The sequence below is a fragment of the Ziziphus jujuba genome, chromosome 8, assembly GCF_031755915.1.
Source record: "Ziziphus jujuba cultivar Dongzao chromosome 8, ASM3175591v1".
Taxonomy (NCBI): domain Eukaryota; kingdom Viridiplantae; phylum Streptophyta; class Magnoliopsida; order Rosales; family Rhamnaceae; genus Ziziphus; species Ziziphus jujuba.
This window is the reverse complement of record NC_083386.1, coordinates 9,126,359-9,145,638: the sequence shown is the minus strand read 5'-3', so window position 1 is coordinate 9,145,638 and position 19,280 is coordinate 9,126,359. Positions and strand designations below refer to the sequence as shown.

General features: G+C 37.4%; 3 protein-coding genes across 5 annotated transcripts; 1 reads left to right on the top strand and 2 right to left on the bottom strand.

Moving 5' to 3' along the window:
* Nucleotides 1–602: 602 nt before the first annotated feature.
* On the top strand, nt 603–4,980 carry LOC107413187 (IQ domain-containing protein IQM3). Of its 3 annotated transcripts, none has more exons than XM_025071625.3 (9): nt 603–877; nt 979–1,093; nt 1,199–1,264; nt 1,380–1,468; nt 2,545–2,632; nt 3,009–3,155; nt 3,283–3,335; nt 4,320–4,421; nt 4,642–4,779. In XM_025071625.3, exons 1-9 carry the CDS (start codon nt 747–749, stop codon nt 4,643–4,645), a joined length of 795 nt encoding a protein of 264 aa, XP_024927393.2. In that variant the 5' UTR covers nt 603–746; the 3' UTR covers nt 4,646–4,779. The 3 variants fall into 3 exon arrangements, with proteins under 3 accessions (XP_024927393.2, XP_060676087.1, XP_015876553.2); XM_060820104.1 differs by having other exon boundaries at nt 605–877; nt 3,243–3,335; nt 4,330–4,421; XM_016021067.4 differs by having other exon boundaries at nt 643–877; nt 3,243–3,335; nt 4,642–4,980.
* Nucleotides 4,981–5,294: 314 nt separating this feature from the next.
* Nucleotides 5,295–7,406, bottom strand: LOC107413188 (pentatricopeptide repeat-containing protein At3g53360, mitochondrial). Its single transcript, XM_048470717.2, has one exon. It carries the CDS (start codon nt 7,404–7,406, stop codon nt 5,295–5,297), a length of 2,112 nt encoding a protein of 703 aa, XP_048326674.2.
* Nucleotides 7,407–14,216: 6,810 nt separating this feature from the next.
* LOC107406656 (copper transport protein ATX1) lies at nt 14,217–16,853 on the bottom strand. Its single transcript, XM_048469862.2, has 3 exons — nt 16,699–16,853; nt 15,601–15,676; nt 14,217–14,725 (listed from the first exon to the last, which is right to left on the bottom strand). Exons 1-3 carry the CDS (start codon nt 16,705–16,707, stop codon nt 14,505–14,507), a joined length of 306 nt encoding a protein of 101 aa, XP_048325819.1. The 5' UTR covers nt 16,708–16,853; the 3' UTR covers nt 14,217–14,504.
* Between the last annotated feature and the right edge of the window lie 2,427 nt (nt 16,854–19,280).

Genomic DNA, 19,280 nt, shown 5'->3' with positions numbered 1-19,280 from the left:
AGAGCCATTAAGAGCTGAGGTTGATTTCATTACCTGGACACTAATTGTTATTTTGCTTTCATGGATCAAAATACTTTTTGTTTGATTCAGATTTTGAATGACCATGGAATGTAATTTGTTCAGGAAAAGGAACGTTTAATGATAGAAATCTTACAAGTTATGAGAAGCAAAGAAGCAACCAAAATCCAATACTTTCAAGTTCAAGTTGAAATAGATAAACAAAATATTAATCTGCTAATTCTATTTTCAGTCAAAAGATCATTCCCAAGTTGTAGAAGTTTCTTCAGCAACAACAAAATGACCCCATAAGCATGTACGGAAGTTATGCTGATCGGAAGGATTAAGGCAGTGCCAATTTTAAGCTCTTTGTTGCTTAAGTTTATGGTAAATTTTTTAGGATATATACATATATATATATATATATATATTTTATTTTATTTTTTCTTTTTAAACTATATCGGGGCTATCGGATTTGAACTTGGGATTATTAAGAGAGAAAACAATGGTTTTTGCTATTAGGATGTCCTGGCAAGGATCTTGAGGAGATCAATTAGAGAAATAATAATAATAATAATAAAAAGAATAGGGTGCAAATTCAAAATTCAATGAAAAATGTATTATGAATTGTTTTATTTATTTATTTTTCTGAAAATAAGGGATTCAAATTCAGATCTTTCACTGCATATTAAACTCTTTGAAGTCATTTCCTCTAATGAACCCTGAGATTTTCTACATGATTTGGATCAATGGTGATGGATTCTCATTGTAGAATTGACAGAGATGAAATAACGGCTGCTGTGAAGTTGCAGAAAGTTTACAGGAGTTATCGTACCAGACGTAGGCTAGCGGATTCAGCTGTGGTTGCTGAAGAGCTATGGTTACTGCCCCCATCATCATCATATCTTCCATATAACATACATATATACATATTTGTAAGTTGTCTGAAAAATGTTGGGATTGATTTGATGTATGGATCAGGTGGCAAGCTATAGATTATGCAAGACTGAATCACAGCACTATTTCATTCTTTGATTATCATAAATCTGAAACAGTTGCTTCAAGGTGGAGCCGGATCAGCCTGATTGCTTCAAAGGCATGTTGTTTCTTATGTATCCACTTAACACAAAAACCTCAGGTAGAAATTTAGTATGCTGCAAGAGTTTTTTATATGTTGTTTTCTTTTTTTGTTTTTGGGCAGGTTGGGAAGGGTTTATGCAAGGATTCCAAGGCAAAAAAATTGGCTTTCCAATATTGGATTGAAGCTGTAGGTTTTGTCAATTTGAGCAACAAACTGTGTTTTTGTTTTTTTTTTTTTTTTTCCCTTCTTCTTCTAATACCATTATTGATTTACCTATTTTGATAATAACGATGTGTTGCAGATTGATCCAAGACATCGCTATGGTCATAATCTCAACTTTTACTATGAAGAGTGGCGTAGCGGGGATGCAGAGCAGCCATTTTTCTACTGGTATATGCTCAAGTTTTTCTACATGTTATGTTTTTCTTTCCTCTTTCACTTTCAACAATGGGCCCTTTTGTGTCTTCCATGTTCATTGCCTTCCTTTTCAATATTTATTATGTTAAGTTTTGATTTGACTTGCTCAATTTTCCATGAAACATAAGTTCATTTAGCGCCTATACAGTTCCTCTATAGAAATTTCAGTTTATGTACTGAGAAAGACAGGTTTATGCTTTGGCTTATGAACATTATATTTGATATGGTTTAAGCTGATGCTAAAAAAATGTTTTGCTATTTTGAAATTCTGGCCTTTGAGTGAATAAAAACACAGACCATGTGAATATCATACATACAGTCTGGATTTAGCAACTGCTATGACTAATTACACAAGCAAATATGCCTTGATTATCTCTTCAGAAAAAATTAAATATGCCCTACCTATAGCAGATAGGGAATTTTACTAGAGTTGGTCTTCAGTAGAGCTCACCCGTCACCACAATCATCCAGGTACATCTCTGATTTGAGTTATTGCATGCAATCGAAAATCTCCTTACTTGGAAAGTCCTTGGGAGTAGAAAACCAAGTCCAGCATTAAATTCTGCAAGTCTGTTTAGAATGAGAGCAATCCGTCGCATCTGATTCACCTCCTATCATATTGACATAAGAAAATAGAGTACTATTATGTCAAAAGAAGCATAACCAAAATGGAAAAAGCTTGTAAACAAATCTGCCCTACTATGATCTTTGTTCGATACATGTTTTATTACGTACCTGCCAAACAATTATGCCTCGTCCAGTGCATCTTTTATTTCCATGTATTCTTCCTTTTAGGTAGATTAAAGAACCCTATTCATATTGAAAGAAACTTAATGAGGAGGAATAATGTACAACATTAACTGACTTCAGCGTACATTAAAACAATGTGTCTATCCAAAGACTTCCGGCAAAAGGTTACAAGATTCTACATATAGAATTTACAATTACCTTAGCAAGTTTTTCACCAAAAAATTACCTTGGCATGTTAATTTTGAACCACAGTAATCAATATAATTTGTTGCTAAAGTTGATGTATTTGCCTTATGCAGGCTAGATATTGGAGATGGAAAAGACATTAATCTCACAGATTGCCCAAGATCAAGGCTGCAACAAGAATGCATTAAATATCTCGGACCGGTACCAAACTCCCCCTCATCAAATTTAAGATTGAAATTCCACATCATAATCAATCCAACTGTAAGAGGTTGGAACAACCAGAAACAATCTAGTGGCATCGAGTAATCCAGTTTGAATAGTTAAATTGTTAATCAGTGTACTGACAGCATTGGTTAAGAGTAGAGACACAAGGCTCACTGTATTTTTAACACGTAGGCAACACAACCATTGGACCACATGTCCTCGTGATGCATATGCATTTTAAATACAACCTAGTACACCTATATTTGCACTATTCTACTAGATCATTTTGCATCATGACTGACAGCCCTTTCAGCTCGTACTCAGATATCCTAATTTATGTTATGCCCTTCATGATCATGTTTCATGAAATAAGCAAGAGAGAGAATGCTATGAATATAACATTGCTGAAGGAACGCTGATGCACAAAAAAACAGGCAATCTCCTTGATACCAAGCAAGGAGTGCAAAGCTCGAAATGGATTTTCATAATGAGTACCTCTAGAAAAATTTACATTGGTGAGGTAAGAACTGAGAAGTCATGTAATTTATTTGGCATTTTTTTTTTCTATTCCAGAAGACTCATGCTTTATCTGCATTCTTTTTACCAGAAAAAGAAGGGATCATTTCATCATTCCAGCTTCCTTGCAGGAGGAGCTACCTTGGCTGCTGGAAGACTTGAGGCACAATGCGGAAGGCTCAAGGTATAGTGCATCTAGATGGCAGTTTACTAGAATCTTTACACAATACGCATTTCTGACACAGAGATAAGAAACTAAGATTTTAGCTAAACCTAAATTCCAAAGTAAAAAAAAAATTGCTATATAAGAAAAACTATAAAACCTTATCCCATATAAACAAGGAATTTAAAGTTGAGTAAGAATTTCTGATACCTGAAAGTCGCAAAGCTGCCATCCACCTCTAGAGTGCATTGGTTCTCTTTTTGATAACTATAAACAAAAATCTAAACATCTCTTTCTTTCTCTCTCTCTCATAGTGGCTAAAACTAGTAAGCGCACTTTTGAACCCTCTAAAATTTAATTCCATCAAGCTAAATCATAGAGAAAATGAGCAGATTTATATCAACTATTAGTATAATGAAGGGTTAATGTGTCATTTATGATGATGCATGTTTCTTAATGCAAGAGCTTGTTCACTGTTTCAAATTACTTGGAATTAGGAAGGTTGAAGTTCAGCTTACAAGCTGTTATATAAAATTTACAAGCGCTTTTTGATAGAGATTAGATAGTTCACGGTCTGTAAATGCTTCTAGGTTGACCCAAACCAAAATATAAAAGATCACATGCTCAGAAGCCAAGGTAATTTTGTGTTCTATCCTCAAAACTATTGGCATATAAGATCTGTAGTATATCTGGCATTAAGTAGTTGACCCAACTGTGTTGGCAAGGCATAAATTAACATGCACCTATAAGCAGTAGCAAGTATATTTGTGCAAAGAGAAAAATGCATCTTGTGAAAAGGTAATACACATTGTATGTGAATTTTAAACCGTTTAAAACAGGATAGCAAAGTAACTCTGGTTGCAAGTAAAATAAAATAAGTTGTGGGAAATTTCTTTTTTTAACAAAAAAAAAAAAGAAAAAAAAGAAAGGGTGCCAAGATAAATCGAGTGTCAAACTGAAAAGCCTAGATCTATTACATCTGAATCTTATGTATTTGACTTCCAGTCTGTATCAGCATTCAGTGGACATTACCGCCCAACTGATGAGAACCTTGGCAGCTTCCTCACCTTCCTTGGGGAGAATGGAGTCAGTCTTGATGAAGTTCAGGTAGACATCTTATATCTGAATTTCACTTTTCTAAAATGAACTAGCAGCCTACTACAGCACCATAATTACAATAATACATCCAGTTGAAAGAATATTGGAAGAACTAGCTTAGTAGAAAGACAAAAATATTAGGAAAGAAGGGTCAAAACATGATGTCTGTGACCATTTTCCATCTGTGCTCATTTCTTAACTTCCTCTGAGATTTGACTATTTTATCCAGATAATTTCAACCATGGAAGATTGTGAGAACAATGATATTAGCACTACTGCTCAAGAAGAAAGTACATTTGAACAAACAACAGCTTTTGAACCAACTGCACTTCATGATCCTAGTTTTAGAAGAACCTTATCGCACGGTCTCCAGAGCCCAAGAACAAATCTTCCCAAAAGAGAGATATTACAGAGGATCAATTTGAAGAACAAAGCAACTTCCTACCAATTAGGGCATCAAATATCTTTGAAATGGTCAACAGGAGCAGGCCCAAGAATTGGGTGTGTTGCTGACTACCCTGCGAAGTTGAGGGTACAAGCACTGAGTTTGTTAACCTCTCACCAATAGCATCCCTTGGAGGACCAGACTCTGAAATTCCCTCACATCCTGCATCACTTACATTTTTTTGCATGATCATGTGAGATAACTGGATTATCTTCTGTACAAAGCCAGCAAAACTTGTTACATTTTTATTTCATTTATACATGTAGACATTGAGACGTCTTCCTTTCTACATTATCTTGACCAATTGCTAATGTTCTCAGCCACAGATCAATCATGTGATTAATCTGCTTAGATGTAAAATGACCAGTACTAATCATGTAATGTGAATTTCATTCATCAGGGAAAACCATTACTTTATGTTCAACTATTTATTCTTTCTAACATCCCTTGCTCGCTTGTTCCTCAGAGTCGAGCAAGAAAATAAAATTAGGAATATATCCTGCATCAAACAAATGGGATGTCAACCTATCTAAAATCTTGTATAAATTATTTTGTTCAAATTGATTGTAATGGCTTGCAGAAAAGTAATGTATCTTGTTCTTTAATTCAGTCCAGCTACATCCCGTGTCTTTCTTCAATGCCTTCTCCTTTGTTATTTTCCTAATCTGTGCTAGTTCATTCCACATTTTGGCCCCTGCATATATATTGGACAATATGATATGAGCAGAAATATCTTCTGGGTCAATGCTCAGAATTTTTCCAGCAGCATATCTTGCCAAAGCTATATCCTTGTGCGCTTGGCACCCTGACAACAGACATCGCCAAACTACCTTATCAGGCTTTATAGTTGAACTCCTTATAAACTCATAAGCTCTGTTGGTTTGTCCTTTACGAGCAAAAAGGCTGACCATTGAAGCTACATGCTCTGTCTTAGGGGTAATACCATGCTCTTTGGTCATGGAATTAAAGTAGCTCCATCCCTCCTCTACAAGTCCCACATGTCCACAGGCAGACAATACACCAAGTAATGTAACATCATTAGGTTTAAGCCCATTTCTCTGCATTATGCTATAGATCTCTAAAGCTTCTTTTCCAAAACCATGTTGAGCATATCCCACAAGTATAGTGTTCCAACAAACCAAGTTCTTTGAAGTTAGATCATCAAAAACCTTTTTAGCTTCACCCAGTTTTCCACATTTAGCATACATATCAACAAGAGAGGCCCCAACAACGAAATTGGAACCAAAACCAGGTTTTATGATGCGGCAGTGAACCTCCTTACCCCACCCAATGGCTGGGACATTACTGCAAATACTCAAAATTATGGAATAAGTGAAAAGATTGGGATCAAACCCTTTACATAACATATCCTTCAGAAGATCAATGGCTTCTCCATATTGACCTGAACTTACAAACCCAGAAATCAGAGAATTCCATGAGATGACGTTATGTTCATCCATTTGCTTAAATATTTCTAGGGTGTCTTCAAGAAGCCCACATTTTGAGTAAAAATCCAGAATTGCATTTACAACAAATATAAAAGAACTAAATCCCATTTTAATGATTAAAGAATGAAGTCTTTTTCCAACGGCTATATCCTTTTCATCAGCAAATGCTCCGAGCACTGATGAGAATGTCCTTTCATTAGGTTTGAGACCTGAATAATACAACCTGTGGAATAGATCGATGGCATCTCTTCCCTTTCCTTGTTGAACAAACCCTCCTACTAATGCAGTCCATATCGGCAATTCTGGCTGGTCTACCTCCAAAAATGCCTGATGAGCTAACTCCAATTCTCCACATTTTGCATAAAAGTCGACCAGCCCAGTACGAACGAACTTGTCTAGTGCAAGTCCACACTTGATGATGAGAGGATGTGTTTGCATCCCAACCAACAAATTTTCAAGTGCAGCACAAGCAGACAACACAGTTGCACAAGAAAACTCATTAACGGCCACTCCAGCTTTCAGTGACCGCAAGAAAATCTTTAGAGCTTCCTCAGTTTTCCCACAATGACAATAACAGGAAAGAAGTGAAGTCCAAGAGACTGAATCAGGCTCCAAATTTGCATCAAATACTAGTCCAGCCGAGCTCAATAAACCACATTTCCCATACATATTAACCAAGCTGTTATTAACAAGGCTGCCCAACTCTTTCTCCATCCTATAAATCCTTCCATGAATTGCCTTACCATATCTTGCATTGCCAGTGCGAGCACAAGCAGAAATAGCACCAACATACGTATAATCATTAGGACTAAAACCATCATTAACCATCAATCTGAAGCACTCCAGAGCTTCTTCGGCCATACCCATCTGAGAATACCCAGAGATCAAAGCAGTCCAGGAAACGAAATTCCTTTCAGGCATTATCTCAAACAAGTTGCGCGCGTCAACCATACGTTTGAATTTAGTGTACATAGAGAGTAAATGGTTGTTTGTATACACATCTGGACAGAACCCAGATGTGATAATTTTCCCATGGACAACTCTACCTCTAGGAATGCATCGGGAGTCCCCAAGAACCCGCAGAAGTGCAGAGAAAGACATGTTGAAGTTGGTGGAAAGCAATGGGAGAACAGGGGGGCAAAAGGGTTCCTATTGTCACGGACTTGTTTGTTTACCCTTCAAGCCGTGCGGCCTTAGTTGCTATTCCGACCCTTTGTTGCAACTAAGTAAGCCTTTTGCCCACTAAAAGAGAAAGCTAAGCAAAGAAAGCTAGAGCACAAAGAGAGATTGGGAGAATGAAAGTATATTACTTGAAAGAGAGCTTTACAAGTATAGATGAGATTTCTTGGATGGTTTGGCCAAATGAGGCCTCCACCTATTTATAGGCATACAAAGCTTAATCCTACGGCTATAATTGCTTTAATCCTACGGTGGAGAATGGTTCCCACCTACTCCCACCTACTTTACATAAAATATCTAAAGAAACATCTAGAATGGATATGTACATGGCTTGGCCCATTGTAAGGCCCAAAATAGGCCCAAAGTGGATTATAAGGCCCAAAATGGATTGGAAGGCCCAAAATGGAGAGAATGCTCACCAAGTGTTTGATGAAATGCTTCAACCGTGACATTCTCCCCCACCTATGCCGTCGACGTCCTCGTCGAGCTTGCTTCATGGAACCTCTTGATATGATCGTCAAATTGCCAAAGTGCGATAGCAGGTTCCCAACTTGCTTCGCTATCGGGAAGTCCCTTCCATTTCACCAAGTACTCATGACTCGGATGGTTGTCCCTTCCACGAACTACTCGATCAGCTAAGATGCTCTCCACATCCTTGTCATAAGTGTTGTAGACCCCTATCGGTGCTCGCTTGGACTCCCCTCTTGTTTGGTCTTCCTCATCCTTGTAGTATGGTTTTAGACAACTCACATGGAAGACCGGGTGAAGTTTGAGTGTAGGAGGTAACTCCACCTTATAAGATACCTTGCCCACCTTCTTGACGATTGGAAATGGTCCCTCGTATCGACGAACAAGGCCTTTGTGTAGTCCTCGGGTAGACTTGTGTTGGGATGAAAGGATTTTGATGAACACCAAGTCTCCCACTTGATACTCCACGTGCCTTCTTTTGGCGTCCGCCCACTTCTTCATCTTCTTGGTGGCCTTATGAAGATACGACCTTGCTAAGTCCACTTGTTCATGCCAACCTTTGGCAATCTTGAATGCGGCAGGACTCCTTCCTCCATACTTGGTAACAAGTGTTTGTGGAGTGAGTGGTTGTTGCCCCGTGGCTAACTCGAATGGACTTCGATTGGTGGACTCGCTCCGTTGCAAGTTGTAGGAGAATTGGGCAACATCTAGCAGCTTTGCCCAATCATGTTGATTGGCACTCACAAAGTGCCGTAGATATAGCTCTAATAGCGCATTAGCTCGCTCGGTTTGCCCATCTGTTTGTGGATGGAAGCTTGTAGAGAAATGCAACTCCGAGCCCATGAGCTTGAATAACTCCGTCCAAAACCTTCCGGTGAACCTTGAGTCTCGATCACTTATAATTGATCTTGGGAGTCCCCAATACTTCACCACGTGCTTGAAGAATAGCCGTGCCGTCTCCTCAGCTGGACACTCCTTTGTCGCGGCAATGAATGTAGCATACTTGGAGAATCGATCAACTACGACGATTATCGTGCTACATCCCTCGGACTTGGGTAAGCTAATGATGAAGTCCATGGAGATGCTCTCCCATGGTCTCTCCGGAGTTGGTAGTGGCTCCAATAAACCTGCGGGTTGTCGCTGTTCCACCTTGTCTTGTTGACAAACAAGGCAGGTCTTTACATACATTTCGACATCGTCCCGCATTTGTGGCCAATAATAGTTGGTCTCCAACAAAGCTCTCGTACGCTTTTGCCCTGGGTGGCCGGCCCATTTGGTGTCATGGCATTCCTTGATCAAATTCTTCCTTAGGTTGCCCCACCTTGGTACGTAGATGCGATGCCCCTTAGTGTAGAGAAGGCCGTCCTCAACCCAAAACCTCTTAGTCTTGCCCTCCATGGCAAGTTGTAGGAGTTGCTTGGCCACAACATCATGGTCCATGCCCTCCTTTAGTAGGTTGGGTAGTTCCCCTTGGAACTTGGTTATCGATGCTAGTTCGGCTTTCCTACTTAATGCATCGGCAACTACATTGGCTGTACCGGGCTTGTATTCGAGCTTGTAGTCGAACTCGGCAAGAAAGTCTTGCCAACGAGCTTGCTTGGGGCTTAACTTCTTTTGAGTTTGGAAATAGCTTGTGGCCACGTTGTCAGTCTTTACCACGAATTTGGACCCCAGCAAGTAATGTCTCCAAGTGCGCAAGCAGTGGATGATGGCGGTCATCTCCTTCTCTTGGACCGTATACCTCCTCTCCGTGTCGTTGAGCTTGCGGCTTTCAAATGCGATTGGATGCCTTTCTTGCATCAACACGCCCCCTATGGCAAAGTCGGAAGCATCAGTGTGCACCTCGAATGGTTTGGAGCAATCGGGCAATGCCAACACGGGTTCCTTCATAATAGCCTCCTTCAAATTCTCAAAGGCTTGTTGGCATTGGGTGGACCAACTCCATGTCTTGTTCTTCTTTAGCAGATCGGTGAGTGGTGCGGCTAGGGCAGAATACCCTTTGATAAACCTCCTGTAATAGTTAACAAGACCAAGAAAAGATCGCAGCTCACTCACCTTGGTTGGAGGATCCCACTCTTGGATGGCTTTCACTTTGGCTTCATCCATGTGCAGCTTGCCATCCTTGATCTTATGGCCGAGGAAGTACACCTCATTGGTTGCAAACGAGCACTTCTCTCTCTTCACGTAAAGCTCATTATCCTTTAGAACCTTGAACACAATTCGTAGGTGGTGGATGTGTTCCTCTAGCGTCTTGCTATAGATGACAATGTCATCCAAATAGACCACCACGAATTTGTCCAAGTAAGGATGGAAGATCTTGTTCATGAGAGTGCAGAAAGTGGCGGGTGCGTTGGTGAGACCAAAAGGCATGACGAGGAATTCGTATGCTCCATATCGAGTAACACACGTAGTCTTTGGCTCATCCCCCTCCGTAATTCTAACTTGGTAGTACCCCGACCTCAAGTCAAGTTTGGTAAAGTACCTTGCTCCTCCAAGTTGATCAAACAAATCGGCTATCAACGGTATAGGGTACTTGTTCTTGATGGTAACCTTGTTAAGTGCCCTATAGTCGATGCATAGCCTTAACGAACCATCGTGCTTCTTTTGGAACAAGACGGGTGCTCCATAAGGTGCTTTCGACGGTTGAATGTAACCGGCATCCAAAAGCTCCTTAAGTTGTCTCCTTAGCTCCTCTAGCTCCGGTGGAGACATGCGATATGGTGCTTTTGCGGGTGGTTTTGCACCGGGCTCCAACTCGATGCAATGATCCACCTCCCTCCTTGGTGGAAGTTTCTTGGGTAGTTGTGGTGGCATGACATCCTTGAACTCTTCAAGGACTTGGCTAACCTCCTTCGGTGGCTCCTTGGAAGTAACTTCTTCTTCCTCGCGTAGAGTAGCAAGGAATGTAGGCTCCCCTTTCTTTACTCCTCTCTTGAATTGCATGGTGGAGAGGCGGTTGGAAGTACTTGGCTTGTGCATGGTTGGAATCATGCAAGGGCCTCCCTCCATTATACACACCGTGTTGTAGCGAGGGAGTGGTACCACATTGAATTGCCTAAGAAATTCCATGCCAAGTACAATATCAAAGTCATCCATAGGAGCAATGGAGAAGTTTACGTTACCTTGCCAAGTGCCAAGGTGCAACTCCACGTTACGGGCCATGCCATCTAGCGGTTTAGCCTCCGCGTTCACCGTTTTCAACCACCCTTGACCTTTGTCGAGTTTGAGGCCAAGCCTCATGGCCTCCTCCTTCCTTACGAAGTTGTGAGATGCGCCGGTGTCTACCATGACTTGGGCATCTTTCCCGTTGATACGTGCCGCCACGTACATTAGGGAGTTCTTCGTATTGTTGGTTGGGATTGGACTAGCCTTCAGTGAGTTGAGGAGTTGTATACAACCCATTTGCGTGTGCTCGTGAGTTTCCCTCTCCTCGAGCATGGCACTTAAGGACTTCCTCTTTGGACAATCTCTAGCCCAATGGGGACCATCACATAAGAAGCAATTTTCTTTCGGCTTGAATTCGGGCTTACCTCCTTTCTTCCAATCTTTGGTTGGTAGTGGTGGCCTTCTTGGAAACTCGTTACTTTGGGGAGTTTTATGGAATTTGGCTCCCCCACCTTTAATATAATTAATCTTAGGCTTAGAGTTGGAAGACTCACCTTGCCTAAATTCGACAAGCGTTTCAGCCGTAGTGAGGGCAGTGGAAATATCTTGTACTCCCCTTCGTTGAAGCTCTTGGCATGCCCACGGTTGCAACCCATCCATGAAGTTGAAAAGGAGATCCTCCTCACTCATGTTGGGAATTTGGAGCATTAACCCGGAGAATTGCTCCACATATTCACGGATGGAACGTTGGTGCTTCAACTCCTTCATGCGTTTCCTAGCTTCATTCGCCACATTCTCGGGATAGAATTGTTTCTTCAATTCACTCTTTAAATCTTCCCAAGAATTGATAGCGCATATGCCTCTCTTCATTTCTTCATGCTTTCTACGCCACCACACCGCAGCAAGATTAGTAAGATATAGGGTAGCGGTGTTTACCTTTTGCTTCTCGTCTTGGAAATCCAAGGCCTCGAAGTATCGCTCCATGTGCCACATGTAGTTGTCCAACTCCTTTGCATCCCTTCTCCCACTAAACTCCTTGGGCTTGGGAACATCTACCCTTGGAGTAGAGACTATTTGTTGGGTGGTGGCCGTGCCACTAGTTGCAGCTCTCTTGCATAATGCCCAATCCTCACGAGTCTCCTCTAAACTCTTCTTAAACTCATCTAATTTAGTTTGCATAAGGGACAAGGTTTCAATTACCTTTGTTTGGAAAGCTTGGCTTTCATGACGCCATGCCTCGGTGTTGGCCTCGTTGGTGTCTTGCATGGTACCTCTAAGCTCCCCCACTTGGCCTTCCACTCGGCCATCGAGCTCCCCCATGCCTTGCTCCACACAATCAAGCCGCTCCAACATGTCGGCAACGGCCAACTCCATCTTGACCACCTTGGTCTCCATGGCGGTGAGAACGTCCTTCGACTTTGAACGCCCACGTCCCTTCCTTGCAGCTTCGGGGATGACCTCCCTTCCCCTTGCTTCTTCAATCACAACCTCTGAGGAAGACATGTTGCTCTAGATGCTAGCTTTAACCTGGCTCTGATACCACTTGTCACGGACTTGTTTGTTTACCCTTCAAGCCGTGCGGCCTTAGTTGCTATTCCGACCCTTTGTTGCAACTAAGTAAGCCTTTTGCCCACTAAAAGAGAAAGCTAAGCAAAGAAAGCTAGAGCACAAAGAGAGATTGGGAGAATGAAAGTATATTACTTGAAAGAGAGCTTTACAAGTATAGATGAGATTTCTTGGATGGTTTGGCCAAATGAGGCCTCCACCTATTTATAGGCATACAAAGCTTAATCCTACGGCTATAATTGCTTTAATCCTACGGTGGAGAATGGTTCCCACCTACTCCCACCTACTTTACATAAAATATCTAAAGAAACATCTAGAATGGATATGTACATGGCTTGGCCCATTGTAAGGCCCAAAATAGGCCCAAAGTGGATTATAAGGCCCAAAATGGATTGGAAGGCCCAAAATGGAGAGAATGCTCACCAAGTGTTTGATGAAATGCTTCAACCGTGACACTATGCATTTTCATGAACTCCCTGATTTTAAAACATTGTCGTTTTAAAATGACACACTTTCTCAGATTTTGATTTTCTTATCAGCTTTTTTCATTGAGACTTCCGGCGGTTATTCTTATTCTTATTATTTTTTTTTCTTAAGAGAGGGTAAATAATAGAGAACAAATATTTCAACGAGGTTTTGGACAGGCTTAAGAAGAAAAGAAATATTTAAAAGGAAAATTATTTAAAAAAAAAAAAACAATTACAGAAAATATAGGAATAAAATATATTATTAGCAGAAAATTTACATATCGAAGTCAGGATCTTTACAATGGATTGGCCATTGAAATGACACAGATTTTTTTTCTTTGGAAAAAAGAAAAAAAAGAAAAAAAAAAGAATCTACACAAATTTTATCTCCGTAGTTGATTTGAATTTCTCATTAGTCCACACCTTTAATCCACCTTTGAATTATTATTAGACCATTTCAACGGCGGGAAATTAGTCAACATAGTCTCTTTATAAGAATAAAATCATCTTCTTTTTTTTTTTTTTGTTTTGAAATTTTGTTTTGAGGTTTGTTTATGACTAGTGTTGATGTGGTTTTTTTTTTTTTAAGCAAATCATCTAATCTACAAATTATTCAAAAATTCTTCTATATGATTCGAATCCATATCCTCATACATACAGATATGGATCCTCATACATACAGATATGGATGTTTACCTCCTGAAACTTCCCGTTTCGTCTTTGTCTTTGATGTGCATTCTTAATCAGAACTTTTTTTTATCCTCTCTAAATCAAATCTTTTTTTTTTTTTTCTTAATTACAGTTTTGAATATATATCTTTTAAAGACTTATTTTCTTTTCTTTAATGGTACATTTGGATTATGTTTGTTTGCTTTGATTTTTAAGAACGATTTTTGCTTTGCTACTTAAAAGTCTTCTAACCCAAACATGGTTTGTGGGATTTTAATTCAAAAGCAATCGTGCCATATTTAAAGGTGTGGTGGACTTGACCACATTTTGGAGCCATTTTGGAAAATATCCACGCTTGAATAATCATATTACTCTAGAAATTGCGAACTGTTTCTACTGACCAAATCATATTATTACCTGACATTACTAGAATAGACCAAAATTCATCTACAACAGATTTAAAAGTTCCAAACAACATAAATTTTATTCATACAATTTTTTTTTTGTCCCCCTCTTTTTGCCCTTCAAATAAAGGGAGAAGTGTTTTTGTTCACATATTACACAATAAAACAGTTTGTATTTAAATTGTTATACAGAAAACTCATGCCAAAACCCAGAGGAGTTATTGTAGGTTACAAGTTTACAACCAACCAGTGGCACTAGACATTCAGAATCATATATGTATTTAGTTCACCAATCTAAAATAGATTAACAGACCAGCTTCTCATAGCAAACGGGATAAACCTTAAGCAGCAGCCACGGCTTCTGCAGTCTTTGCAGCTGCTTCGGGTTCGGAAGGTGCTTCTGCAGGCTTTGCTGCTGCTTCATGTTCAGCAGGTGCTTCTGCTTCCCAGAAGGCAGTTTTCTTCCCAGTTTTTGAAACTGTCTGCAGAACTGTATCAGGCTGCACGTTGCCCTTCACCGTCACCTTCTGCTCCTTCAAATCAATGTCATATGATTCCACCCCTAAAGATGGCAAGAGCAAAAGACATCATTAACTATCATCTTAACATAATTCCGCGAGAACTAATTGTATGTTCTGCCTTCCTCCCAAGTTGATTGTCAAATCAAGTTATAACAAGATTCCCACCATCTATCAATTGGTCACAACATGAGACATGTAATTCACAGTTGCCTTTTACCATCTAAAATCTGGGCAGTATAATATAACTAAAGGCTGTGGTAGAAAATGTTGGCTAGTTCCTGTCCCTATCCCTTACAGTACCCAGCCCCCACCTTCCTCCACCTGAAAATTGTAGTAAGCTACTGAAAGAAACGAATGTCTACCTTAAATTTCTAAATAAATATTGAGACAAACTTGGCAAACCAGAACGGAGATTTCGCAAGAACAAGAACCAACAGAAGCAAGGTTAGGACTATACATCACAAAAGAACATGATCCAACCATTGAAGCAATGCAAAATAAGTATTTCAAGCTTTACCACAAGTGGGAAAAAAAAAAACAAAGGATTGGGGACAAGCAGTTTTTAAATGGTGCAAAACTTTAAACTTTCTCAGGTCAATGGAAGGTGTTGCCTGCAATCAACATGTCATTTGGTTTCAAATAGAGTAAAAGCTTATATGAATGTAGCCATTGCAAGGAAAATAATCTTGGATAATATACCTAGAGGACGGATGGACGGACATTCACAGAAACAAGATCTATATAAGAAACCAGCAGAGCAACTCCCAAGCATTAGGGCACCACACACATGCTACTGATATAGTCCATCAAATATATGCACAACATTTTTTTTTTTTTTTTTTTTTAAACAAGTACTATCTATGGTTTAAACAAGCAATGCAATTGATATGCACTAAATACAACAGCAATAACCAACCTTCCAATTTGCCTAGAACCCTTTTCACAGCGCCAACACAACCTTGGCAGGACATACCAACCTTGAGGACAACAGTCTGCAGCCAAACCAAATCGAATTTCAAATTAAGAATATTCAAGAAAAAGATAATATACCAAATTATAACAAAATTACATGACTAAAGCTTAAGCTACTACATTCAGTGGCAACAATCAAACAACTCAAAAAAATAAAAAATAAAAAATAAAAAATAAAAGAAGGAAGAATATTCTCACACACTTTAAGGTGTGAATTCCAAGAATTACAATTTCAATTTCAATCTGTCCATATTTTCATTAAGTATTACATGACCTTTAGACCAGAAACCCAGTTTAGTTGAGTTTTGAGAAAGTCAAATCCTAGAAGCTCAGGCGGCAAATTTTTTATGCAGAGCCTTCAATACCAACAAGTTACATTAAAAAAATTAACTGACACCATATCTTTTAGTTTTCTTTGGCTAAAAATTAACCATGAAAATTCACTAAAAAATTTCTCTTTTCTCTGTTTTGGAATGTTGTATAGAAATTAAAAATCCAAACAAATACAAACTCCTAAAAAACTCTGGAAATTGTTAAAATTCAAAACGAAGAAAAATTGTTTCAGATACTAAAAGGTCAAACAAAATTCATGTGCATACAAAGAGAATATTCGACCAAACAATTGCCACCAGCCCCACCACGCAAAATTCAGCTTTTCATAGAAACAAAGATGTTTTCACCAAAAGCTCCTCCTTCCCCCCCCCCAAAAAAAAAAAAAAAAAAATCCTCCTGACTTTATTAACAATAATAATTTAAAAAAAAAAAAACCCAAAATATGAAAACACTAAAAATGATGAAATTAACCTGGAAAAGGTTCCAATTGTATGAGAAGGAAAAAAAAAAAAAAAAAAAAAAAAAAAAAAAAAAAAGGATCAAAATTCAATTGAAAACGAAACCAGCAAGGATTCAAAGTTTCATATATGAAATCAAAAAATTGTACACCAAAATCAAGTTTAAAAATTAAAAGCAGAAAACCCAAAACTGAAAAAGCAATTATTGCATCATTATAGAGAGAGAGAGAGAGAGAGAGAGAGAGAGAGACCTGAGACATGGCTTTGGGGTTTGGGTATGAAAGAAAAAAGCTCTGGAATATTTTGGTGCAAGTTTCAAGGACGCAAATGCAATTTTGCAAATGAAAGTGGAAAACCCAGATGGCCCATCTTATAGAAACAAAATAAATAAATAAAAAAATAAACAAATAAAAAAAGGGAATTTGGGTGGGTCGGGTTAGTGGAGTCATAGTCAGGTATTCATTTTTGACGCCCATTTACGTTGCGTATAAGCAATCGTGGCAAGCCCTATTTTTGTAATTTTATCCTCCTTATCACTGTCAGTTGGCTTTTTTCTTCGTCCGAACATATATATATATATATATATATATTTTTTAGAATGAAATGTAGAACAATCACTGTTCTTCAGGTGATAATTGATTTTTTTTAATGATTAGACCATTAAAAAATCAATTTTTTAAAGTTTTATTATTATTATAATTAATTTGTAATTGAAACTAAACTCATTGAAAATAGAATAGTTTTGGAAAAAAAAAAAAACATAAAAGGGATGAGTTGCAACATGTGTAATGGTTTAAAAATTAATATTTATATTATATTTTTTCCAAAATAAAAGGTTAAATAATTTAAATTATACAATATGAGCACAAAACTATAGATTGAGAATCAGACCTATTTGGATTTTGCATTTAGATGACCCACCGGCCAACTGTATTTAATTCATCTTAAAATTTACATTTTGTCTTACATTTACGGCCTTTAATTCCATGTCAATTCTTTCTTTCATCAATAAAACAATAAAATAAAATTTCCTCGTCAACTGTTGCTCAATTAGATTTGATTTTAAGTGCTTGTCTAATTAGCTACAGAAAGATGAACAAAAATAATATAATAATAATAATAATAACAAAAATTAGGTATGGTTTTCACAGACCATTGTCAAAGAAAACAAATTAATAGAAAAACGAATGGTCAAATCATATAGTAATTTAGTTTTTTTTTTTTTTTAAAAAAAAAAAAAGCAAGAAGGGTCTTGTCCTTTTTTCATTGGTACCTTAATTTGAGATAGTCCAAACTTCAAATGGAGGTACCAATATGATATGATTATTAAATGGGGTTAGATTTGTTTGGTACAACCAATACATAGTTTAACAAAACCACTGTGAATATATATTACAGATAAGTTTATTCCCCAATATATATATATATATATATGCATCCCTACCACATATAAGTTAAAGTGTTTCTAGTAAATAATAAAAATAATAATAATAATAATAAATTGAGTGGCATTGACCTCTAATTATTATTATTATATTTTAGGAGTGGAAGACTCAAACTCATAATATTTTTGCCTCAAAAACTATATATGGACGTTGTCCTCTAATATATGCGTGTGAAATTTATTTTGTGATGTTTCAGAGAAATGTTTTTTGGTAATAATGTTATAGAGCATTGTTATTCTCATCATTACCTGTATTTTCAATGATGCGTGGTAGTTTATATGGTAGTTGGCGAGTGGTTAGAAAATATTAAAGACTAAACTAAATGATAAGGTGGTAATTTCAGCATAAAATTTACTGATATTTCATGTAATTATATAATACAAAAATATTTTGGAAGCAGAAAAAGAAAAAAGAAGATAATAGAAAAAATATTTTTGTGGTTACCCAAAAAAAAAAAAAAAGTTGTTTTTTTTTTTTTTTGGGTGATTGAGGAATAGCATAATTGGATAATTGGATAATGGGCGGTCGAATATGACCAATAGTATATGTTTGTGAAATGCGTGTGTCAACTAAAAAGTGTTTTTGGTTGCGAGACTTTTCATCAGATGTATTGCTAAAACTGGGGGAACAAAATGTAGTACAAGCTCGTATAGTTTTTGGTACAGAACACAAGAAGGGAGCTGCAGTACCATAAGTACTAGGAGGAGAAGTACTCTGTTTGATTCTGTTTAAAAAATAAATAAAATACTTAGTTTAGCAAAAATAATATAAAACAAAATAAAAAAAGAATGATGATAACTTAAAAAGTAAAAGAAAATATAACTCGGTGCAAAACATTTAACACACTTAGTTAATGTACTTCTTCATTTGACACTATGGTTAATTAATTTGTCAATATTTCCGTTAATATGGGCACACTTTGTCAAATTTTCATTGTATTTTTCTCGAATTAGTTTTTATTCAAACTTTGGTTAAAATTAACCATTTTATTAAATACGGATGAAATTTTCAAAATTTTCTTTTTTGTCAAATTAGTTCTTATTGTCTTGTTTGCTTAAATAGGTAAAGGATATGTATTCAATTAGAAATTTAATGAATTTTAAAAGTCCACTAGTATTCAATTAAGATTTCTATGAAATCTATTAAAATATTATGATATTAAATTCAAAATTCTATATAATCTATATAAATATGATGTTATTCAATTATGATTTTTTAAAAGTTTATAAAAATCTGTTGGTATTCTAAAATCTACAGTGCTAAGTAAAATAAGAGAACATAGAAGATTTTACCCTTACTTCAAGGTAAGTAATGAATATTTTACCTATTTATATTTTTAATAATAATTATTATGATTATTATTATTGTTATAGTTTTGTTATTATTAG

Excerpts from the sequence above, each read along its gene's own strand:
- LOC107413187 (XM_016021067.4), top strand. The coding sequence starts at position 747 with ATGGTGATGGATTCTCATTGTAGAATTGACAGAGATGAAATAACGGCT. Across the intron at positions 3,336-4,319 it reads CACAATGCGGAAGGCTCAAG|TCTGTATCAGCATTCAGTGG; the intron begins GTATAGTGCATC and ends TTTGACTTCCAG. Across the intron at positions 4,422-4,641 it reads TCAGTCTTGATGAAGTTCAG|ATAATTTCAACCATGGAAGA; the intron begins GTAGACATCTTA and ends TATTTTATCCAG.
- LOC107413188 (XM_048470717.2), bottom strand. The coding sequence starts at position 7,406 with ATGTCTTTCTCTGCACTTCTGCGGGTTCTTGGGGACTCCCGATGCATT.
- LOC107406656 (XM_048469862.2), bottom strand. Across the intron at positions 14,726-15,600 it reads GGTTCTAGGCAAATTGGAAG|GGGTGGAATCATATGACATT; the intron begins GTTGGTTATTGC and ends TGCCATCTTTAG.